Genomic DNA, 25,696 nt, shown 5'->3' with positions numbered 1-25,696 from the left:
TTGCAGTTGTGTTAACTTCTGTCAATTTGAGAGGATATTTTTAAAAACAGAAGTGTAAAGGTCCATGTCACTGTACTCCACTGAAAACATCAGCCTGTATCGCAACATTAGCATAATCTTTAGCACAATCATGTAGGATCAACCAGAGACACACATACTGTCGGATATTTCCTCCTTGGGTGAAAAGAATGCAACTGGGATATTCCTTAATTTCTTGTCTTTTTCTAAATTTCCATCCCCCAGTGACAGGATGACTTTATAGAGAAGATGGGAAGCTTGATCAAATACAGCTAAAAATATTACAACCTTAATAGAACAAGAACAAAGAACAAAGAAATGTACAGCACAGGAACAGGCCCTTTGGCCTTCCAAGCCCGTGCCGACCATGCTGCCCGACTAAACTACAATCTTCTACACTTCCTGGGTCCGTATCCCTCTATTCCCATCCTATTCATGTATTTGTCAAGATGCCCCTTAAATGTCATTGTCGTCCCTGCTTCCACCACCTCCTCCGGTAGCGAGTTCCAGGCACCCACTACCCTCTGCGTAAAAAACTTGCCTTGTACATCTACTCTAAACCTTGCCCCTCTCACCTTAAACCAATGCCCCCCAGTAATTGACCTAGTAATGATAGCATAAGATAAATTTCCTCCCTTGCACTGACACCAAGACTTATAAAGATCCCAATGCATGTTCCTTAAAGGCCAGAAAATTCAACAAGGCCATTGCTTATTGAAAACCATGCCTGGGAATACATCTCAAAGTACTTCATTTGAACATGATACAAGTCTATTTTGATTGAGATGTTCTTTACTTCCTTGGCTGATGCTAATTGGTGAACTGGTTAAGTGTTCTGCAACATGGATAAAGACACCAGACTTCAGCACCATGGAAACATTAGCAACACTAAAGAGAAGGGAGGTACTATTTTTAACAGTTCGATAAATCTAAGAACTGCACCAGGCTAGCAAAAACAAGCAAGCCCAAATAATAATTAATCAGATCAACCAGACCATGCCAGTGAACAGACAGTAACCAACCACATTCTTGATGGAGTGCACAGCCAGGTTGTAACATATCAATATTTCCAACACCCACATTAGAGATAACTACTGGACAAAAACCTGGACATGGTTTTAAGATGTGCTGTGTCTAATAAATTCATGTCAGAATTACAAACTTTGAGGAAAAATAAATTGAAAGTTTACACTGTAAGGTGGTAGATATTTGTTTACTGTACATATGACTTGACATGCATTTTCTTGTATTGTCTGTAAACCGTTTTCTCCTAAAATTGCATGTGACTAAAATGGTGTCACCATAGCCACATTTGTAGATTAGCCATCAATTCCTAATCAGCCACAGAGTTCTGGAGAAAAGAGTTAGAAGCTTTGAATGCAAACAAAGGAGCAACAGAAAGAGGATTTCAAATCGGTTTGCAAATTGTTACAAAAGGTCTTTTGTGCATTCCATAAGTCACCTGACGTTAATATCAAGGATGTCAACTTCACTGCTCTATAGTCTCATTCTCACTTTCATGGATTAATCAGATCCCTTGAAAAACCCAAAGAGCAGAATGATAATTGCTCCGAATGATTTCTGGATCTCGGTTTCATTAGTTCCAACTTGTGGTCCAATTTTTCTCAAGACTCAGGTGAGGTTTACAGACATCTAAGAATTATTTTCAAGGAAAGAATATTCCTCTCGTATTCAAATACTTGATGGTTGTCATTCATGACTATTGTCTAATTTATCTAGTGGTGTCCATCTGAGGCCTAAGGAAGCCAGGATGGGGAAAGAGGGAGAATAGGGCTTTTCAACCAGCAAATAGTCACATCCTTTGAGCTAAGTCATGGTTTCAATTTGATTAGTTGTCAGGAGCAGAAGCTTGTGACTATGACACAAGCAGGTACATGCAAGGACATTGTAAAGGTGCTTCCTGTTGATTCCCTTCGTTCCCCTTTCTTTATTTTTTGCTGTTAGCATTTTGATCCATGGATGTTTAATGGACATATCTTTAAGTCAAGCAGCAGAGAGAGAATGAGGAATTCAAGAAGTTCCAACACAGTATTATGGTGCTGCTAGCTTTAGACAGCAAGATGCAGACTTTGAGACATCCGAGGGATAGGTTGGGACTGATTGGCCAATGATTTGACCACAAGGCCATATTCTGCCCAGTAGCAGGTGGTGATTGGATTCTGCCCGAGTGGGATGACTTTCAGAGATCGAATAAAAGTAGAGTTTAAATCCTGGACACCGAGAAAAGACCTGTTCTCTCTCCCTTGTGTTTTCCCCGGAAATGCTGTGAGCTGCAATATTTCTGAAACTACATGGACCTGAAAATGAAATTAAATGAAAATCGCTCATCACAAGTAGGCTTCAAATGAAGTTACTGTGAAAAGCCCCTAGTCGCCACATTCCAGCGCCTGTTCGGGGAGGCTGTTACGGGAATTGAACCGTGCTGCTGGCCTGCCTTGGTCTGCTTTCAAAGCCAGCAATTTAACCCTGTGCTAAACAATGAATCTACAGTGAAAACCACTACAGACTGGAAAGTAGAAATCTCAACCTGAAAGCCAGGTTTGAAGGACAGCGAGCTTACAACAACCATCTGAAACAAATACTTGTTTTTCCTTTTACTTATTATTTCCCCCTCCTCCTCTGTGTTTGTCTACCTTGTGTGTGCATATAGAGGGTGGAGGCAAGATAAAGTGGGAGATTAAGAATTAGATGATATTTAGCCAGTTGTATTTGCTGCATATTTCATTATAGTTCTTTTATTAATAAAATGTTATTGTGTTTAAATTTACAAACCTGGTCACTGTAATTATTAGGCAGCCAAGGGCCAAAATAGGGTATTTTTCTAAGAATTATTGGTTAATTCAATAGTTCCAGGTCAAGGTGGTGTTGGAATTGACCCACAGTAGCCCATGGAGTCATAACATCATTGATGCAGAAGCGAAGGAGCCTCAGCCTTTTCCATGGTCCAACAATGTTACTGGTATAGATGAGAACAAAAGCAGGGAGGATGGGAAAAATAATCACATTTCATGGTACAAGAGACTACTCAATCAGAGGAAGCAAAAAGGAATGAGAAAGCGATTGGGGCTAATATTGTTGGGAGGTAGATATTGCTCTCTACAGCCTCAACTTACAGTCCTAAAGGCCATGTTGTTTGCCCAATGCTACAGTTAAGGGCATCTCCTCATAGTTGAAGAACTTTTTCCAAGGAGCAGAATAGGTTGCAAGATATGGTCGCCTACTGTTGTGGTCAACATAGGAACGAACTGCACAGTTGTTGGTATGTGTCTTTATTACCTCTATTATTGACTATCCCAATGTATTCCTGGCCTGTCTTCCATTCTACTCCATATAAACTGGAGGTAATCTAAAGCTCTACTGCCCATGCCCTTACTTGTACCAAGACCCATTCATCCATGCTTACTGATTCCCATTTAAGCAATATCTTAGATTTTGAAATTCTTTTCTTGATTTTCAAATATCTCAATGGCTTTTACCATTCCCACCTCTTACCTCCACCATCTCCACAAAGCTCTGAAATGTCATTGCTCCTCCAATTTTCTTTTATCGCTTCAAGGGATGTGGGCGTCACTGGCAAGGTCAAAATCTATCACATGCCCCTAACTTGCCCTGAAAAGGCAGCAGCACATCACTTTGAACCATCGTAGTGCTGTTAGAGAGGGAGTTCCAGGACTTTGACACATCAGTGCTGAAAGAACAGGCAATTCAGAGGCAATAGAAAGGGTGGAACTTGGAATAATCAGCATCAATAGGGAAACGGTACTCAACAAACTCTTGGGATTGAGGGCAGACAAGTCCCTAGGGAGTTAAAGGAAGTAGCAGCAAAGATAGTGGATCCATTGGTTATAATATTCCAAAATTCTCTGGACCCGGAAAAGGTTCCAATGGATTGGAGAAATCATAATGTTATAATGTTATTCCTCCTTTATTCAAAAAAGGAGGAAGGCAGAATGTGGGAAATTATAGACCCGTTAGTTTAGCATCCGTTGTTGGAAAATTGTTAGAAATCAATCATCAAGGGTGTATTATCAGGACATTTGGAAAGCCAAAGTGCTATCCATCAGAGTCAGCATGGTTTTAAGGAGGGAAAATCATGCTTGAGTAATTTGCTCGAGTTCTTCGAAGATGTTTTAAAAGCACTTGTCTTTGCAGGGGCAGGCCAGTCGATTTCGGCGTGAGAACAGCTGGTGAGTCAGTTTCAGCGGGAGCATTGCGGAAGGAGGTTGCTGAGAGGTAAGTCAACCTTTAAAAGCACTTGTCTTTGCAGGGGCAGGCCAGTCGATTTCGGCGTGAGAACAGCTGGTGAGTCAGTTTCAGCGGGAGCATTGCGGAAGGAGGTTGCTGGGAGGCAAGTCAACCTTTAAAAGCATTTGTCTTTGCAGGGGCAGGCCAGTCGATTTCGGCGGGAGTGGAGCTGGCTGGTTAGTCAATTTCAGCAGGAGCTGAGAATTTTTCTTTTTTTTTTTAAATTAGTTTTTTAGGCGGGAACAGGAAGTCGACCCGTGGACGTCTGGGAAGACCCTCACCAATAAATTCTGGTGGAGAGGAAACCCGAGACACTACACGTGTAGTGTCTCCCACCCGCCCTCCTCCTCTAACCTAATAATAAAACCCATTGGTCTGAGGTAAGTACCATATATTATATTATTATTTTTTATAAAAATTTAATTTAGTTGTTAGCCAGATCTTGGTAGAAAGTTAGAGGAATGGCAGGGAAGGGAGTGCAATGTTCCTCCTGCAGGATGTTTGAGGTGAGGGATGCAGTTAGTGTACCTGCTGATTTTATCTGCAGGAAGTGCTGCCATCTCCAGCTCCTCCAAGACCGAGTGAGGGAACTGGAGCTGGAGTTGGAAGAACTTCGGATCATTCGGGAGGCAGAAGGGGTCATAGATAGCAGCTTCAGGGAATTAGTTACACCAAAGATTGGAGATAGGTGGGTAACTGTAAGAGGGACTGGGAAGAAGCAGTCAGTGCAGGGATCCCCTGCGGTCGTTCCCCTGAGAAACAAGTATACCGCTTTGGATACTTGTGGGGGGGGGGGGGGGGGGACTTACCAGGGGTAAGCCATGGGGTACGGGCCTCTGGCACGGAGTCTGTCCCTGTTGCTCAGAAGGGAAGGGGGGAGAGGAGCAGAGCATTAGTAATTGGGGACTCGATAGTCAGGAGCACAGATAGGAGATTTTGTGGGAGCGTGAGAGACTCACGTTTGGTATGTTGCCTCCCAGGTGCAAGGGTACATGATGTCTCGGATCGTGTTTTCCGGGTCCTTAGGGGGGAGGGGGAGCAGCCCCAAGTCGTGGTCCACATTGGCACTAACGACATAGGTAGGAAAGGGGACAAGGATGTCAGGCAGGCTTTCAGGGAGCTAGGATGGAAGCTCAGAACTAGAACAAACAGAGTTGTTATCTCTGGGTTGTTGCCCGTGCCACGTGATAGTGAGATGAGGAATAGGGAGGGAGAGCATTTAAACACGTGGCTACAGGGATGGTGCAGGCGGAAGGGATTCAGATTTTTGGATAACTGGGGCTCTTTCTGGGGAAGGTGGGACCTCTACAGACAGGATGGTCTACATCTGAACCTGAGGGGCACAAATATCCTGGGGGGGAGATTTGTTAGTGCTCTTTGGGGGGGTTTAAACTAATGCAGCAGGGGCATGGGAACCTGGATTGTAGTTTTAGGGTAAGGGAGAATGAGAGTATAGAGGTCAGGAGCACAGATTTGACGTCGCAGGAGGGGGCCAGTGTTCAGGTAGGTGGTTTGAAGTGTGTCTACTTCAATGCCAGGAGTATACGAAACAAGGTAGGGGAACTGGCAGCATGGGTTGGTACCTGGGACTTCGATGTTGTGGCCATTTCGGAGACATGGATAGAGCAGGGACAGGAATGGATGTTGCAGGTTCCGGGGTTAAGGTGTTTTAGTAAGCTCAGAGAAGGAGGCAAAAGAGGGGGAGGTGTGGCGCTGCTAGTCAAGAGCAGTATTACGGTGGCGGAGAGGATGCTAGATGGGGACTCATCTTCCGAGGTAGTATGGGCTGAAGTTAGAAACAGGAAAGGAGAGGTCACCCTGTTGGGAGTTTTTTTATAGGCCTCCTAATAGTTCTAGGGATGTAGAGGAAAGGATGGCGAAGATGATTCTGGATATGAGCGAAAGTAACAGGGTAGTTATTATGGGAGACTTTAACTTTCCAAATATTGACTGGAAAAGATGTAGTTTGAGTACAATAGATGGGTCGTTTTTTGTACAGTGTGTGCAGGAGGGTTTCCTGAAACAATATGTTGACAGGCCAACAAGAGGCGAGGCCACGTTGGATTTGGTTTTGGGTAATGAACCAGGCCAGGTGTTGGATTTGGAGGTAGGAGAGCACTTTGGGGACAGTGACCACAATTCGGTGACGTTTACGTTAATGATGGAAAGGGATAAGTATACACCGCAGGGCAAGAGTTATAGCTGGGGGAAGGGCAATATGATGCCATTAGACGTGACTTGGGGGGGATAAGGTGGAGAAGTAGGCTGCAAGTGTTGGGCACACTGGATAAGTGGGGCTTGTTCAAGGATCAGCTACTGCGTGTTCTTGATAAGTATGTACCGGTCAGACAGGGAGGAAGGCGTCGAGCGAGGGAACCGTGGTTTACCAAGGAAGTGGAATCTCTTGTTAAGAGGAAGGAGGAGGCCTATGTGAAGATGAAGTGTGAAGTTTCGGTTGGGGCGATGGATAGTTACAAGGTAGCGAGGAAGGATCTAAAGAGAGAGCTAAGACGAGCAAGGAGGGGACATGAGAAGTATTTGGCAGGAAGGATCAAGGAAAACCCAAAAGCTTTCTATAGGTATGTCAGGAATAAGCGAATGACTAGGGAAAGAGTAGGACCAGTCAAGGACAGGGATGGGAAATTGTGTGTGGAGTCTGAAGAGATAGGCGAGATACTAAATGAATATTTTTCGTCAGTATTCACTCAGGAAAAAGATAATGTTGTGGAGGAGAATGCTGAGCCCCAGGCTAATAGAATAGATGGCATTGAGGTACGTAGGGGAAGAGGTGTTGGCAATTCTGGACAGGCTGAAAATAGATAAGTCCCCAGGACCTGATGGGATTTATCCTAGGATTCTCTGGGAGGCCAGGGAAGAGATTGCTGGACCTTTGGCTTTGATTTTTATGTCATCATTGGCTACAGGAATAGTGCCAGAGGACTGGAGGACAGCAAATGTGGTCCCTTTGTTCAAAAAGGGGAGCAGAGACAACCCCGGCAACTATAGACCGGTGAGCCTCACGTCTGTAGTGGGTAAAGTCTTATAAGAGACAAGATTTATAATCATCTAGATAGGAATAATATGATCAGGGATAGTCAGCATGGCTTTGTGAAGGGTAGGTCATGCCTCACAAACCTTATCGAGTTCTTTGAGAAGGTGACTGAACAGGTAGTCGAGGGTAGAGCAGTTGATGTGGTGTATATGGATTTCAGCAAAGCGTTTGATAAGGTTCCCCACGGTAGGCTATTGCAAAAAATACGGAGGCTGGGGATTGAGGGTGATTTAGAGATGTGGATCAGAAATTGGCTAGCTGAAAGAAGACAGAGGGTGTTGGTTGATGGGAAATGTTCAGAATGGAGTACAGTCACAAGTGGAGTACCACAAGTATCTGTTCTGGGGCCGTTGCTGTTTGTCATTTTTATCAATGACCTAGAGGAAGGCGCAGAAGGGTGGGTGAGTAAATTTGCAGACGATACTAAAGTCGGTGTTGTCGATAGTGTGGAAGGATGTAGCAGGTTACAGAGGGATATAGATAAGCTGCAGAGCTGGGCTGAGAGGTGGCAAATTGAGTTTAATGTAGAGAAGTGTGAGGTGATTCACTTTGGAAGGAATAACAGGAATGCGGAATATTTGGCTAATGGTAAAGTTCTTGAAAGTGTGGATGAGCAGAGGGATCTAGGTGTCCATGTACATAGATCCCTGAAAGTTGCCACCCAGGTTGATAGGGTTGTGAAGAAGGCCTATGGAGTGTTGGCCTTTATTGGTAGAGGGATTGAGTTCCGGTGTCGGGAGGTCATGTTGCAGCTGTACAGAACTCTGGTATGGCCGCATTTGGAGTATTGCGTACAGTTCTGGTCACCGCATTATAGGAAGGACGTGGAGGCTTTGGAGCGGGTGCAGAGGAGATTTACCAGGATGTTGCCTGGTATGGAGGGAAAATCTTATGAGGAAAGGCTGATGGACTTGAGGTTGTTTTCGTTGGAGAGAAGAAGGTTAAGGGGAGACTTAATAGAGGCATACAAAATGATCAGGGGGTTGGATAGGGTGGACAGTGAGAGCCTTCTCCTGCGGATGGAAATGGCTGGCACGAAGGGACATAACTTTAAACTGAGGGGTAATAGATATAGGACAGAGGTCAGAGGTAGGTTCTTTACGCAAAGAGTAGTGAGGCCGTGGAATGCCCTACCTGCTACAGTAGTGAACTCGCCAACATTGAGGGCATTTAAAAGTTTATTGGATAAACATATGGATGATAATGGCATAGTGTAGGTTAGATGGCTTTTGTTTTGGTGCAACATCCTGGGCCGAAGGGCCTGTACTGCACTGTATTGTTCTATGTTCTATCTACACACCCTTCTCCAGCCTCAACATCTACCAATTTCTTCTCTTTGGTGAATACTGATGCAAAGTAATCATTTAGTACCTCGCCCATTTCCTCTGGCTCCACACATAGATTCCCTTGCCTATCCTTCAGTGGGCCAACCCTTTCCCTGGCTACCCTCTTGCTTTTTATGTACGTGTAAAAAGCCTTGGGATTTTCCTTAACCCTATTTGCCAATGACTTTTCGTGACCCCTTCTAGCCCTCCTGACTCCTTGCTTAAGTTCCTTCCTACTTTCCTTATATTCCACACAATGTGCAAATTACCTAACAGCATGTCTTTTGGGACTTGTGGGAGGAAACCGGAGCACCCGGAGGAAACCCACGCAGACACCGGGAGAACGTGCAGACTCCACACAGAGTTGTGAATCTGTGGAATTCATTACCCCAGAGTGGGGTGGATGCTGGGATAGTGAGTAAATTTGAGGAGTTAGACAGATTTTTAATTGGTCATGGGTTGAAGGGTTCTGGACAATGGGCAGGACAGTGGAGTAGAGGCCATGATGGGACCAGCCCATGATCACATTGAGGGTGTTAGGCTCGGGAGGCTAAATTGCCTACTCCTGCTCCGAGGTCATGTGTTCTAGGGAGATGATGATCTGCTGATTTTGCAATCCAGCTCTTGGTCTGTAGCATTCTAGGTAACAGATCAGGAACATTATCAGCCATGATAGAATGGCGGAGCAGACTCGATGGGCGCAATGGCCTAATTCTGCTCATATATCTCATGGTGATATATCACTATTGGTACCCTAGTTTGCAATAGTGCAATAGTTTGCAATAATGATCTTACCCTTTTGACTTCTCATCTCTAACCGAATGGACTGTGACCTTTTTCCATCAAGGACATGCACCCTTTACTGTACTGCAGTGTCTGCTCTGATCAGTGCAGCCTTCCCACCTCCCTTCCCCATCTTTTCTGAACACTGCATATTAAAACACTGTGGTGAACGTCACACGCGTCTCTCAACATTTTGAACATTGTGACCATTATTGTCAGTACATGATATTCACACATGTCTACTTGTATTTGTAGATCCAATCATATTCACCACACTTTGTGGGTTGAGAAACAAGAATTCTAAACTGGTTATTGTATTCCTCGTAGCCCTTCTTAATCAATGCACTCACTTTGGGCACTTTATTCTTTTTTTTTAGTTTATTCTTGTGACCATCCCACAGGTGTTCATAATTATTGAGATTTAGAAAGGCAAGAAAAGAGCTGATAAGATAGCAACCAACTGTTTTAACTAAAACTGCATTGTGTATCATCACCTTGAACACTGAAACTTTTGACTCCATCTTGCACCAAACTGACAGTCTCCCAGAGGTCCACCTATCAAGAAAAAGACTTACAATTCAAACCAATCTCCCAAGTACAAAAGCATAAGTATGTTCCCATAGTTAGATGCTCACCTACTGTAGTTCAGGGGCAGGAGATTTAGAGGGGAGTTGAGGAACCGAGGAGAATCTGGAACAGACAGCCTGAATAGGGTGGTAGAGGCGGCTTTCCACAACATTTTAGTATTTAAGATGAGCACTTGAAAATGTCATAGCATGCAAGGACATGGACTAAGTGCTGGAAAATGGGATTAGAACAGACAGGTGCTTGATGGCGCATATGTTGGGCCAAAGGGCCTCTTTTTATGCTGTAAAACTCGGACTCGAAGATGCTGATCTTGGAAAAAACTGACATTTAGTCAGCCGAGATCACAAAACATGCAGTTTAGATGGGGTTATGGAGATAGGGCGGGGCGGGGGGCTCTTTCAGAGGGTCGGTGCAGGTTCAATGAGCCAAATGGCCTCCTCTGCACTGTAAGGATTCAATGAATTATTTCTGCCGCTGAACGACAGTAAACAAGTGTGGAGATGACAGTCTAAAACTAAACAACTTAAACAGATTAAACTTTTCAAGGCAAGATGTTACTGGACCAAGATTCACAATTTTGGAATAAGTATTACCAATTTAGTTTTGATGTATGCACATTTAAATCTCTTTTAATGTAGAAAGTAAATGACTTTGGACAGTGCAGCCACTTTCTTTGGGCAGCACGGTAGCGCAGTGGTTAGCACTGTTGCTTCACAGCACCAAGGTCCCAGGTTCGATTCCCAGCTTGGGTCACTGTCTGTGTGGAGTCTGCACGTTCTCCCGGCGTCTGTGTGGGTTTCCTCCGGGTGCTCCGGTTTCCTCCCACAAGTCCCAAAAGACATGCTGTTAGGTAATTTGCACATTCTGAATTCTCCCTCTCTGTACCCGAACAGGCGCCGGAATGTGTCGACTAGGGGATTTTCATAATAATTTCATTGCAGTGTTTAATGTAAGCCTACTTGTGACAATAAATATTATTACCTCACTGTCTTGACTATCATCTTTAATAAAAAAAGTTATACTGCGGCTTCCGAGATTGAAATCAATCCAAAACTTCTCCAATTTATCATCAGCTGGTATTTTTAACTGCAAGACAACAAAATGACAAATACATAGTATTACATCTCATCCATTTGATATCCTTACTTTCATATTGCACATTTTAAAAATATGTATTTACCCCCCCCTCCCACTCTCTGTATACACGTATATACCCAGATTGAACAGATTTCCAATAAACATAACGGCATGATTAGGCAGTTAAACTGTAAACACAGATTGAGAATTGAGAATGGACATATGATCAGTCAGAAATTCATCTATATACATTGTTACGCCATCCTGGGATCGTGCGCTGTCAATTCCAGTCCCTGGAGTCGTAACATAATTGAAATTAATTATTAATTTGACTAAGCACCCGAAAGTCTTTGGTTGCCCAATAACTACACTCACCAGGTTGGTAATGTAAACAATTTATAGTTATTGTTATTAATAAAAATTAAATATGCAGCAAATACAACTGGTTAGCAATTATCGAATTCCCAACAGCCTCTTAACTTGCCCTATCCTCTCTATATACATACACACATACACAAAACAGACGAACACAGGGGAAAAAGGGGTGTAAAGGAAAATAATATGAAAAGATGAAAGTCATTGGGCGTCATTCTCCGACCCCCCGCCGGGTCGGAGAATGGCCGTTGGCCGCCGTGAATCCCGCCCCCGCCGAAGTCTCCGGTACCGGAGATTGGGCGGGGGCGGGAATCGGGCCGCGCCGGTTGGCAGGACCCCCCACTCAATTCTCCGGCACGGATGGGCCGAAGTCCCGCCCAGAAATTGCCTGTCCCGCCGGCGTAAATCAAAGCTGGTATTTACCGGCGGGACCAGGCGGTGTGGGCGGGCTCCGGGGTCCTGGGGGGGGGGGGGGGGGGGGCGGGGGGCGATCCGACCCCGGGGGGAGTCCCCACGGTGGCCTGGCCCGCGATCGGGGCCCACCGATCCGCGGGCGGGCCTGTGCCATGGGGCACTCTTTCCCTTCCGCCTCCGCCACGGCCTCCACCATGGCGGAGGCGGAAGAGACTCTCCCCACTGCGCATGCGCGGGAAACTGTCGGCAGCCGCTGACGCTCCCACGCATGCGCCGTATTTCCGCGCCAGCTGGCGGGGCACCAAACGCCATTTCCGCCAGCTGGCGGGGCGGAAATCCCTCCGGCGCCGGCCTAGCCCCTCAATGTTGGGGCTCGGCCCCCAAAGATGCGGAGCCAGTCGGCGGACATCGCGCCGTTGGGGGAGAATTTCGCCCATTGTTTCAGATAGACATCTTCCAGTTTTTTTTTTTTTAAGTCGAGGCCTCCAGTTGGGGTGTTCCTGCTTTCCGTCTGTAATGGTTTCCACTGTAGATTCATCAGGATCTCAAAACTTCTCTGCTGATTCAGTTAGGGCAGCACAGTAGCATGGAGGGTAGCATGGTGGTTAGCACAATTGCTTCACAGCTCCAGGGTCCCAGGTTCGATTCCTGGCTTGGGTCATTGTCTGTGCGGAGTCTGCACGTCCTCCCTGTGTGTGCGTGGGTTTCCTCCGGGTGCTCTGGTTTCCTCCCACAGTCCAAAGATGTGCGGGTTAGGTGGATTGGCCATGCTAAATTGCCCTTAGTGTCCAAAATGGCCCTTAGTGTTGGGTTGGGTTCCTGGGTTATGGGGATAGGGTGGAGGTGTGGGCTTGGGTAGGGTGCTCTTTCCAAGAGCCAGTGTAGACTTGATGGGCTGAATGGCCTCCTTCTGCACTGTAAATTCTATGAAACCACAGGCAGGAAGCATTATTGGAGACAGAGAGAAAGAGAGAGCACAACTCACAGCTTCTTCTCTCAGCGGCCAGATGCATTTTGCTTCCTGGGTTCTCTGCACCTGACAGAACACAATCACTGACCATCACCGGGCAAAATACAGGTCTTTCGCCAATCCATTGGCCACCAGCCAACCAATCAAACTTTCAGGTGCCAGAAAGTTGGAGCTCTTCTGTCCAAATCTAAACCTCCAAAGCACAGTGTACTATTTTGTAACTTTTGGAGCTCCTCACTTCCTCTACTCTGTTTAAAGGTACATGTCTATTAAATATCCAAGGTTCAAAAAGTAAACCAACAGGAATGATCCTTACAAGATGCAGTGAGAATATGGCAGATTATCTTGAATATTACCTGAACCAAAAGACCGGTTATTACCATCAGGATTAAATTATGAAATATGAGATTAGGATATTGCAGCCTTGGAAGGAGATGACTCGGATAATGGTAGAAATATATACCAGGTATGTAAATGGTAGATCTAGAACACTGTCAAACTAATCCACAACAACAGAATATCATCACAGATTCAGTCATACTAAAGGATTTTGTTCTTTATACAGGATCATGACAGTGGAGTCAAAATTAGTAGAGGACCCGTCTCCTCCTGCTCCTTATGTCCCTCCCATCTGAGAAACCAGTCTTCAGCCAATTCAGTTCAGTTAATATGATAAAGAAAATGTCTTTGCATAGAAGATACGCCAAAGACCAAGTCCACGGCCAAACCCCATCTGACTTACTGAAGATAAGTGCTCCAGAATAAGCAGCATCCCTAACCAAACCATCCCAATACAGCTACAGCACCCACATCTACCCCAAGTGGGGAAAAAGGTATCCACGAAAAGAACAATTCCACTCTGGCCAATTGCTGCCCCACAGGCCTACTCTCAATTAGCAAAGTGATGGAAGATGACACTTTCAAAATGATGCTCACTGACCAATAACCAATTGATTATACCTAGTTTGGGTACTGCCAGGATCATTTTGCTCCAGGGCCCAATACAACTTTGGCCCCAACAATGACAAAACAACTGAATTCTGCCTTGGATATCAGGAAAGCATTAGCTGAGCGTGACATCAAGCAACCCTGTTAAAATTAAAGGTGGGGGATCTGCATCTGCTAACTCAAAATTCACTCAAAATGAAAACAGGTATGGTCATTGGAGTGCAATCATCTCAGCCCAGGTAAGAGCCAATGATGTGAAGGCTATGAACCTAGCGCAGGAGGATAGGATTAGGTAGGGTAAGTTGGATGATCAGCCATACATGTAATGAATGGTGGAGCAGGCTCAAAATGTACGAATGGGCGACTCCTGCTCCTATTTTCAATGTTTCTACAGTCGTTGCTCGGGCAATATGCTGGCACTGTCAACTTGTCTTGACATAGATGAGAATTTCGGAAGTTAGTAAGTGGGCAGATGACACCAAGATTGGTGGCATAGTGGACAGTGAAGAAGGTTATCTAGGATTGCAACGGGATCTCTTCTCATGTCCATAAGGCTTATTCTCAAATCGACTTTTTCATTTTGAGTAGGGCGCTGATAACGAGAGTAGAGGATACCGAGTATTCGGCAATAGCCATTTCGGACACGCCCCGCATTGGGTGGACTTGGAGATGGGGGAGGAGAGGGACCAGCGCCCGCTGTGGGCTTGGAGGTGGGGCTGTTGGCGGACGAGTAGGTGAGCGAGCTGGTCCGAGGCAGTAGATAGGTGCTTGGAGACCAACGACAACGGGGAGGTCCGAGTGGGGATGGTATGGGAGGCAGTGAAGGCAGTGGTGAGGGGAGAGCTGATCTCCATTAGGGCCCACAAGGAGCAGAGGGAGCGGGGGGAGAGGGAGAGGCTGGTGGGGGTAGACAGGAGGTATGCGGAAGAGCCCGAGGAAGGATTGTTGAGGAAGAGGCGCAGCCTCCAGGCCGAATTCGACCTGGTGACCACCAGGAAGGCAGAGGTGCAGTGGAGGAAGGCCCAGGGGGCGGTTTACGAGTATGGGGAAAAGGCAAGCCGGATGCTGGTGCATCAGCTTCGGAAGCGGGATGCAGCTAGGGAGATCGGGGAAGTTAAGGACAGGGGAGGGAGCGTGGTGCGGAGTGGGGTTGGCACCAATGGAGTCTTCAAGGACTTCTATGAGGAATTGTACCGATCCGAGCCCCCACAGGAGGAGGGAGGGATGGGCCGTTTCCTGGACCAATTGAGGTTTCCAAAGGTGGAAGAGGGACTGGTGGCGGGACTGGGGGCCCCGATTGGGCTGGAGGAGCTGATCAAAGGGATAGGAAGCATGCAGGCGGGGAAGGCACCGGGGCCGGACAGTTTCCCTGTCAGGTTCTATAAAAAAAATATATGGACCTGTTGGGCCGGCTGTTAGTTAGGACCTTTAAGGAGGCAAGGGAGGGGGGTGGGCTTTACCCCCGACAATGTCCCGGGCACTGATCTCCTTGATCCTGAAGCGGGACAAAGATCCCCTGCAATGTGGGTCTTACAGACCGATTTCCTTGCTAAATTTCCTTGGAATTCCCAAGGTGCTGGTGAAGGTCTTGGCCATGAGGATTGAGGATTGTGCGCCGCAGATCATCCATGAAGACCAGACGGGGTTTGTTAAGAGGAGACAGTTGAACGTAAATGTGCGGAGGCTTTTGAACGTTATCATGATGCCGGCGAGAGAGGGGGAGGCGGAGATAATGGTGGCAATGGACGCTGAGAAAGCCTTTGATAGGGTAGAGTGGGGGTACCTGTGGGAGGTGCTGAAGAGGTTCGGGTTTGGGGAGGGATTTGTCAGGTGGGTTAGGCTGTTGTATGAGGTTCCGATGGAGAGTGCGGCCGCAAATAGAAGGAGGTCCGAGTACTTTCGGTTGCACCGAGGGACGAGACAGGGGTGTCCCCTGTCCCCCCTGCTCTTCGCACTGGCGATTGAACACCTGGCTATGGCACTGAGAGAGTAGAGGAACTGGAGGGGGTTGGTGCGGGGTGGGGAGGAGCATAGGGTGTCGCTTTATGCAGACGACCTGCTGCTGTGTGTGGCGGACCCGGTGGGAGGAATGCCAGAGGTAATGAAGATCCTTAGGGAATTCAGGGACTTTTCGGGGTACAAGCTCAATATGGGGAAGAGCGAGCTGTTCGTAGTTCAGCTAGGGGATCAGGAGAGGGGGATTGCGAGCTCCGACTAAAAAGGGCGGAGAAGAGCTTCAGATATTTGGGGGTCCAGGTGGCCAGGAGTTGGGGGGCCCTGTATAGGCTTAACTTTACTAGGCTGGTGGAGCAAACGGAGGAGGAGTTCAAGAGGTGGGACGCGTTGCCGCTGTCCTTGGCGGGTAGGGTGCAGTCAATCAAAATGACGGTGCTCCCAAGATTTTTGTTCCTGTTCCAGTGCCTCCCAGTGTTTATCCCGAAGGCTTTTTTCAGGCCGGTTAACAGGAGTATAATGGGGTTTGTGTGGGCGCGAGGGACTCCGAGGGTGAGAAGGGTGCTCCTGGAGCGGAGTAGAGAGAGGGGGGGCTGGCGCTGCCCAACCTCTGTGGGTACTACTGGGCCGCCAATGCGACGATGGTGTGCAAGTGGGTGATGGAGGGGGAGGGGGCTGCATGGAAGAGGCTGGAGACGGCGTCCTGTGTGGGCACGAGTCTGGGGGTGCTGGCAATGGCGCCACTGCCGCTCCCTCCAAGGAGGTATACCACGAGCCCGGTGGTGGTGGCAGCCCTCAAAATTTGGGGGCAGTGGAGGCGGCATTGGGGGGGGGGGGGGGGAAGGAGGAGTTGGGGCCTCGGCGTGGACCCCATTACGGGGGAACCACCGGTTCGCCCCAGGAAGAACAGGTGGAGGATTTCCGGGGTGGCACAGGGTAGGGATACGAAAGTTTGGGGACCGGTTTGTGGATGGGAAGTTCGCGAGCTTGGGTGAGCTGGAGGAGAAGTACGGGCTCCCGCCGGGAACACCTTCAGGTATTTACAGGTAAGGGCGTTTGCCAAACGGCAAGTGGTGGAATTCCCGCGGCTACCGCCACACACAGTACAGGACAGGGTGCTCTCGGGGGGTGGGTGGGAGTGGGGAAGATCTCGGAAACTTACCAGGTGATGCAGGAGGAGGAGGAGACCTCGGTGGTGGAGTTGAAAGGCAAGTGGCAGGAGGAGTTGGGAGAGGAGATCGAAGAGGGGACGTGGGCAGATGCCCCAGGGAGGGTGAACACTTCCTCTTCGTGCGCGAGGCTCAGCCTCATACAGTTTAAGGTGCTGCACAGGGCACACATGGCCGGGACAAGGATGAGCCGGTTCTTTGGGGGTGAGGACAGGCGTTAGGTGCTCAGGGAGCCCAGAAAATCACACCCATATGTTCTGGGCATGCCCAGCACTGAAGGAATTTTGGAAGGGCGTAGCGAGGACGGTGTCAAGGGTGGTAGGATCCAGGGTCAAACCGGGCTGAGGGCTCGCAATATTTGGGGTGGCAGGGGAGCCGGGAGTGCAGGAGGCGAAAGAGGCCGGAATTCTGGCCTTTGCGACCCTAGTAGCCTGGCGAAGGATTCTCCTTCAGTGGAAAGATGCGAGGCCCCCCAAGCGTGGAATCCTGGATCAGCGATATGGCAGGGTTCATTAAATTGGAGAGGGTGAAATTCGCCTTGAGAGGGTCGGTACAAGGGTTCTTTAAGGGGTGGCAACTGTTCTTAGACTTTCTGGCAGAACGATAGACATTGGTCAATGGCAGCAGCAGCTCGGGGGGGTTACTTTATTTTTGTTTATGTTATTTACACTGGAGGGTTTGAGGGGGTGTATACACCTGTTGTGTTAAGTTGGGGTGTTAATGTTAATTTATTATTTATGTACAGGGGGAGGGGGGGGGGTTGCTTTTTTTAAGTTGTGTTTTGTACTTGACCCTGTTGGGTTCTTTTTTCTTTCTCATTTTGTTATTGATATTTTATGAAAACCTTCAATAAAAATTATTTTTAAAAAAGGATTGCAACGGGATCTTGGTCAGTTGGGGCAGTGGGCCGATGAGGAATAGATGGAGTTTTCTTTGGATGAATGTGAGGTGATGTATTTTGGTAGATTGAATTGGGGCAGGATCTACTCCGTTAATGGTCGGGAGTTGGGGAGAGTTATAGAACAAAGATTTAGGGGTACAGGTTTATAGACCTTGAAAGTGGAGTCACAGTGGATAAGATGGCGAAGGCGGCATTCGGCATGCTTGGCTTCATTGGTCAGAACGTTGAATACAGGAGTTGGGACGTCTTGCTGAAGTTGTAAGGCCACACTTGGAATACTGTGTACATTTCTGATCATCCTATTATAGAAAGGATATTATTAAACTAGAAAGAGTGCAGAAAAGATTTACTAGGATGCTACCGGGACTTGATGGTTTAAGTTATAAGGAGAGGCTGGATAGACTGGGACTTTTTTCCCTGGAGCGTAGGAGGCTTAGGGGGTGATCTTGTGGAGGTCTAGATGAGGTAGATAATCAACATCTTTTTCCAAAGGTAGGGGAGTCTAAAACTGGAGGACATGGGTTTAAGGTGATGGGAGAGATACAAAAGGGTCCAGAGGGGCAATATTTTCAATGTCTGGAACGAGCTGCCAGAGGCAGTAGTAGAGGCGGCTACAATTTTCTCTTTTAAAAAGCATTTAGACATTATATGGGAAAGCTGGGTAGAGAGAGATATGGGCCAAATGCGGGCAATTGGGTCTATCTTAGTGGTAAAAACTGGGCGGCATGGACAAGTTGGTCTGACAGGCTTGTTTTCATGCTGTAAACTTCTATGACTCTAGGCCCTTTAATATAATCAAAAGGCACATCAGAAGAGCATTATCAAAATCTGCAAATGTCACAAAAGGGAAGATTAAGGAAGATAACAAAACTACTTTTTTCACTAACCTTTTAACACGCTTATTAAAAGGGGGTGGGGTCAAGAGTTAGCAGGGAAGAGAGCTTCAGGAGGAATTCCTGTATGTGGGAAATCTACCATCTCCAAGTTCCCTTCCATAAGACCATAAGACATAGGAGCGGATTAACAACTTCCTTACCTTGCAGGTCAGCTGTTAGTTAGGGAGAGAGAGAGAGCCGGGACCTTAGAAACAGCGCGGGAGTTTGAAAAAGCGCGGGAGCTGCGAGGCAGAGCGGACAGTTTAAAAGGTCGCTGCCTGGGTGAGGTAAGTACTGATTAACAACTTCCTTACCTTGCAGGCCCAGTCGATTTCAGCAGGAGCGGAGCTAGTCCATTTCAGCGGGGGCAGTGCGGAAGTGATTTCTGGGAGGTAAGTCTCTCCTTTAAAAACACTTACCTGGTCCCGTTTTCGGTCCCTCTTTGCTGTTGTTTTTTTTTTTTAATTTTAGTGTTTAAGGCGGGAACAGGAAGTCGATCCGCGGACTTCTGGGAAGACCCTCACCAATAAATTCTGGTGGAGAGGAAACCCGAGACACTACACGTGTAGTGTCTCCCACCCGCCCTCCTCCTCTAGCCGAATAATAAAACCCATTGGTGTGAGGCAAGTACCATATTTTATTTTATTTTTTTTTTTTAAATAAAAAAAAAAAGTAATTTAGTTGTTAGCCAGATCTTGGTAGAAAGTTAGAGGAATGGCAGGGAAGGGAGTGCAATGTTCCTCCTGCAGGATGTTTAAGGTGAGGGATGCAGTTAGTGTCCTTGCTGATTTTACCTGCAGGAAGTGCTGCCATCTCCAGCTCCTCCAAGACCGAGTTAGGGAACTGGAGTTGGAAGAACTTCGGATCATTCGGGAGGCAGAGGGGGGTCATAGATAGCAGCTTCAGGGAATTAGTTACACCAAAGATTGGAGATAGATGGGTAACTGCAAGAGGGACTGGGAAAAAGCAGTCAGTGCAGGGATCCCCTGCGGTCGTTCCCCTGAGAAACAAGTATACCGCTTTGGATACTTGTGGGGGGGGGGGGGATGACTTACCAGGGGGTAAGCCATGGGGTACGGGCCTCTGGCACGGAGTCTGTCCCTGTTGCTCAGAAGGGAAGGGGGGGAAGAGGAGCAGAGCATTAGTAATTCAGGAAGCAGGTACTGCGTGTTCTTGATAAGTACGTACCGGTCAGGCAGGGAGGAAGGCGTCGAATGAGGGAACCATGGTTTACCAAAGAAGTGGAATCTCTTGTTAAGAGGAAGAAGGAGGCCTATGTGAAGATGAGGTGTGAAGTTTCAGTTGGGGCGATGGATAGTTACAAGGTAGCGAGGAAGGATCTAAAGAGAGAGCTAAGACGAGCAAGGAGGGGACATGAGAAGTATTTGGCAGGAAGGATCAAGGAAAACCCAAAAGCTTTCTACAGGTATGTCAGGAATAAGCGAATGACGAGGGAAAGAGTAGGACCAGTCAAGGACAGGGATGGGAAGTTGTGTGTGGAGTCTGAAGAGATAGGCGAGATACTAAATGAATATTTTTCGTCAGTATTCACTCAGGTAAAAGAGAATGTTGTGGAGGAGAATGCTGAGACCCAGGCTATTAGAATAGATGGCATTGAGGTACGTAGGGAAGAGGTGTTGGCAATTCTGGACAGGCTGAAAATAGATAAGTCCCCGGGGCCTGATGGGATTTATCCTAGGATTCTCTGGGAGGCCAGGGAAGAGATTGCTGGACCTTTGGCTTTGATTTTTATGTCATCATTGGCTACAGGAATAGTGCCAGAGGACTGGAGGATAGCAAATGTGGTCCCTTTGTTCAAAAAGGGGAGCAGAGACAACCCCGGCAACTATAGACCGGTGAGCCTCACGTCTGTAGTGGGTATAGTCTTGGAGGGGATTATAAGAGACAAGATTTATAATCATCTAGATAGGAATAATATGATCAGGGATAGTCAGCATGGCTTTGTGAAGGGTAGGTCATGCCTCACAAACCTTATTGAGTACTTTGAGAAGGTGACTGAACAGGTAGACGAGGGTAGAGCAGTTGATGTGGTGTATATGGATTTCAGCAAAGCGTTTGCTAAGGTTCCCCACGGTAGGCTATTGCAGAAAATACGGAGGCTGGGGATTGAGGGTGATTTAGAGATGTGGATCAGAAATTGGCTAGCTGAAAGAAGACAGAGGGTGGTGGTTGATGGGAAATGTTCAGAATGGAGTTCAGTTACAAGTGGAGTACCACAAGGATCTGTTCTGGGGCCGTTGCGGTTTGTCATTTTTATCAATGACCTAGAGGAAGGCGCAGAAGGGTGGGTGAGTAAATTTGCAGACGATACTAAAGTCGGTGGTGTTGTCGATAGTGTGGAAGGATGCAGCAGGTTACAGAGGGATATAGATAAGCTGCAGAGCTGGGCTGAGAGGTGGCAAATGGAGTTTAATGTAGAGAAGTGTGAGGTGATTCACTTTGGAAGGAATAACAGGAATGCAGAATATTTGGCTAATGGTAAAGTTCTTGAAAGTGTGGATGAGCAGAGGGATCTAGGTGTCCATGTACATCGATCCCTGAAAGTTGCCACCCAGGTTGATATGGTTGTGAAGAAGGCCTATGGAGTGTTGGCCTTTATTGGTAGAGGGATTGAGTTCCGGAGTCAGGAGGTCATGTTGCAGCTGTACAGAACTCTGGTACGGCCGCATTTGGAGTATTGCGTACAGTTCTGGTCACCGCATTATAGGAAGGACGTGGAGGCTTTGGAGCGGGTGCAGAGGAGATTTACCTGGTTGTTGCCTGGTATGGAGGGAAAATCTTATGAGGGAAAGGCTGATGGACTGGAGGTTGTTTTCGTTGGAGAGAAGAAGGTTAAGAGGAGACTTCGAGGCATACAAAATGATCAGGGGGTTGGATAGGGTGGACAGTGAGAGCCTTCTCCCGCGGATGGAAATTGCTGGCACGAAGGGACATAACTTTAAACTGAGGGGTAATAGATATAGGACAGAGGTCAGAGGTAGGTTCTTTACGCAAAGAGTAGAGAGGCCGTGGAATGCCCTACCTGCTACAGTAGTGAACTCGCCAACATTGAGGGCATTTAAAAGTTTATTGGATAAACATATGGATGATAATGGCATAGTGTAGGTTAGATGGCTTTTGCTTCGGTGCAACATCGTGGGCCGAAAGGCCTGTACTGCGCTGTATTGTTCTATGTTCTAAGTAAGGCCATTCGGCCCAGCGAGTCCACTCCACCATTCAATCATGGCTGATTTCAACTCCATTTACCCGCCCTCTCTCCATAGCCCTTAATTCCTTGAGAAATCAAGAATTTATCAACTTCTGTCTTAAAGACACTCAACGTCCCGGCCTCCACCGCCCTCTGTGGCAATGAATTCCACAGACCCACCACTCTCTGGCTGAAGAAATTTCTCATCTCTGTTCTAAAGTGACTCCCTTTTATTCTAAGGCTGTGCCCCCGGGTCCTAGTCTGCCCTGCTAATGGAAACAACTTCCCTACATCCACCCTACTTAAGCCATTCATTATCTTGTAAGTTTCTATTAGATCTCCCCTCAACCTCCTAAACTCCAATGAATATAATCCCAGGATCCTCAGACGTTCATCGTATGCTAGGCCTACCATTCCTGGGATCATCCGTGTGAATCTCCGCTGGACCCGCTCCAGTGCCAGTATGTCCTTCCTGAGGTGTGGGGCCCAAAATTGCTCACAGTATTCTAAATGGGGCCTAACTAATGCTTTATAAAGCTTCAGAAGTACATCCCTGCTTTTATATTCCAAGCCTCTTGAGATAAATGACTACATTGCATTTGCTTTCTTAATTACGGACTCAACCTGCAAGTTTACCTTTAGAGAATCCTGGACTAGGACTCCCAAGTCCCTTTGCACTTCAGCATTATGAATTTTGTCACCGTTTAGAAAATAGTCCATGCCTCTATTCTTTTTTCCAAAGTGCAAGACCTCGCACTTGCCCACGTTGAATTTCATCAGCCATTTCTTGGACCACTCTCCTAAACTGTCTAAATCTTTCTGCAGCCTCCCCACCTCCTCCATACTACCTGCCCCTCCACCTATCTTTGTATCATCGGCAAACTTAGCCAGAATGCCCCCAGTCCCGTCATCTAGATCGTTAATATATAAAGAGAACAGCTGTGGCCCCAACACTGAACCCTGCGGGACACCACTCGTCACCGGTTGCCATTCCGAAAAAGAACCTTTTATCCCAACTCTCTGCCTTCTGCCTGACAGCCAGTCGTCAATCCAGGTTAGTACTTTACCTTCCACAATAGTACTTATTTTACTCAGCAGTCTCCCGTGAGGCACCTTATCAAAGGCCTTTTGGAAGTCAAGGTAGATAACATCCATTGGCTCTCCTTGGTCTAACCTATTTGTTATCTCTTCAAAGAACTCGAACAGGTTTGTCAGGCACGGCCTCCCCTTACTAAATCCATGCTGACTTGTCCTAATCTGACCCTGCACTTCCAAGAATTTAGAAATCTCATCCTTAACAATGGATTCTAGAATCTTGCCAACAACCGAGGTTAGGCGAATTGGCCTATAATTTTCCATCTTTTTCCTTGTTCCCTTCTTGAACAGGGGGGTTACAACAGCGATTTTCCAATCCTCTGGGACTTTCCGACTCCAGTGACTTTTGAAAGATCATAACTAATGCCTCCACTATTTCTTCAGCTATCTCCATTGGAACTCTAGGATGTAGTTCATCTGGGCCCGGAGATTTATCAATTTTTAGACCTCCTAGTTTCTCTAGCACTTTCTCCTTTGTGATGGCTACCATATTCAACTCTGCCACCTGACTCTCCGGAATTGTTGGGGTATTACTCATGTCTTCTACTGTGAAGACTGACGCAAAGTACTTATTTAGTTCCTCAGCTATTTCCTGGTCTCCCATCACAAAATTACCAGCGTCATGTTGGAGCGGCCAAATGTCAACTTTTACCTCCCGTTTGTTTTTAATGTATTTAAAGAAACTTTTACTATTATTCCTAATGTTACTGGCTAGCCTACCTTCATATTTGATCCTCTCTTTCCTTATTTCTCTCTTTGTTATCCTCCGTTTGTTTTTGTAGCCTTCCCAATCTTCTGACTTCCCACTACTCTTTGCCACATTATAGGCTTTCTCTTTTGCTTTGATGCATTCCCTAACTTCCTTGGTCAGCCATGGCTGCCAAATCCCCCCTCTGATAACCTTTCTTTTCTTTGGGATGAACCTCTGTACTGTGTCCTCAATTACTCCCAGAAACTCCTGCCATTGCTGTTCTGTCTTTCCCACTAGGCTCTGCTCCCAGTCGATTTCCGTCAGTTCCTCCCTCATGCCCCTGTAGTTACCTTTATTTAACTGTAACACCTTTACATCTGATTCTACCTTCTTTCTTTCAAATTGGAGATTGAATTCTACCATATTATGATCACTGCCTCCTAAGTGCTCCCTTACTTTAAGATCTTTAATCAAGTCTGGCTCATTACATAACACTCAGTCCAGAATGGCCTGTTCCCTTGTGGGCTCCATCACAAGCTGTTCCAAAAAGCCCTCCTGTAAACATTCAATGAATTCCCTTTCTTTGGGTCCACTGGCAGCATTATTTACCCAGTCCACCTGCATATTGAAGTCCCCCATGATCACTGTGACCTTGCCTTTCTGACATGCACTTTCTATTTTGTGGTGCATTTTGTGCCCCCGGTCCTGGCCACTGTTAGGAGGCCTGTACACAACTCCCATTATGGTTTTTTTGCCTTTGTGGTTCCTCAACTCTACCCACACAGACTCCACATCATCTGACCCTGTGTCATTTAGTGCTATTGATTTAATTTCATTCCTAATTAACAAGGCAACCCCGCCCCCTCTGCCCACCTCAGTCTTTTCGATAGGTTGTGAATCCCTGGATGTTTAAATGCCAGTCCTGAACCCCCTGCAACCATGTCTCTGTGATGCCTACCACATCATACCTACCAGTCACAATCTGGGCCACAAGCTAATCTACCTTGTTCCGTACACTGCGCGCATTTAAATATAGCACCTTTAATTCTCTATTGACCGTCCCTTTTTGTTTTCTTAGTGTGGTGGACCTTGGTTTACTGAGCCTTTCCATACACTGTCATATTTTGTGGGATGGGGACTATCGTAACCTCTCCTGAGTTTTGTCTTTTCGTGCTTTTTTGTATTCCTAAGCAGCTACGCTTCCCACTGATTACTTCACCTATTGGTTCCCTGACTTTCCCTTCCCCCCAATCTCTAGTTTAAAGTCCTATTGACCACCCTATTTATTCTTTTCGCCAGAACACTGGTCCCAGCTCGGTTCAGGTGGAGACCATCCCAACGGTATAGGTCCCCCCTGTCCCAAAACTGATGCTAGTGTCCCATGAAAAGGAACCCCTCTTTCCCACACCACTCTCAGCCACGGGTTAACTTCCCTGATTCTTGCCTCCCTATGCCAATTTGCACGTGGCTCGGCAGTAATCCGGAGATTATGAACCTTGAGGACCTGTTTTTTTTTTTTTTAAATTTGAATCCTAGCTCTTTATAATCTCTAAACAGGTCCTCTTTCCTAGACTTGCCGATGTTGTTGGTACCGACATGGACCACAACAACTGGATCCTCCCCCTCCCTCTCCAGTATCCTTTCAAGATGGTCAGAGATGTCCCGCACCCTAGCACCGGGCAGGCAACATACCATGCTTCCAAATCTCACACTTGGGAATATGTTGCTACTCCTTTGAGGTGTCAGGTGATATTGCACAGTGATTTGTATCTAGCCATCTGGTCACAGTTCAAACACTAATCCAATTAACAGCGAGGCTATTATGGAATAAATCAGATAAAGATTTGTGTGACCACGCACGCAGCCAAATGCTGAACTCTGGAAGGTGCCGTCTAATTTCCATTGCTTCTCCACAAGCTTCAGTACCTTACTGAAATACCTTAAAATACATAAACAGCACGAACAGCATGAAATTGAGGAAGAGAAAC

The 25,696-nt window shown here is 46.8% G+C and overlaps 1 protein-coding gene across 1 annotated transcript in view; it reads right to left on the bottom strand.

Annotated features, from left to right (window-relative positions):
- The window catches only part of LOC140425793 (synaptonemal complex protein 2-like), a 111,939-nt gene that overhangs the window by 11,864 nt on the left and 74,379 nt on the right, over nucleotides 1-25,696 (bottom strand). Inside the window, exons 6-7 of the mRNA XM_072510209.1 lie at nucleotides 11,014-11,118; nucleotides 9,939-9,999 (exon numbers count right to left, since the gene is read on the bottom strand). Of these exons, the coding sequence (XP_072366310.1) occupies nucleotides 9,939-9,999; nucleotides 11,014-11,118 (166 nt within the window). The remainder of the gene's footprint in view (nucleotides 1-9,938; nucleotides 10,000-11,013; nucleotides 11,119-25,696) is intronic.

Source organism: Scyliorhinus torazame, chromosome 6, assembly GCF_047496885.1.
Source record: "Scyliorhinus torazame isolate Kashiwa2021f chromosome 6, sScyTor2.1, whole genome shotgun sequence".
In the NCBI taxonomy this organism is placed as follows: Eukaryota; Metazoa; Chordata; class Chondrichthyes; order Carcharhiniformes; family Scyliorhinidae; genus Scyliorhinus; species Scyliorhinus torazame.
Note: the sequence above shows the minus strand (reverse complement) of the source record. Positions and strands in the feature narration are given on the sequence as shown.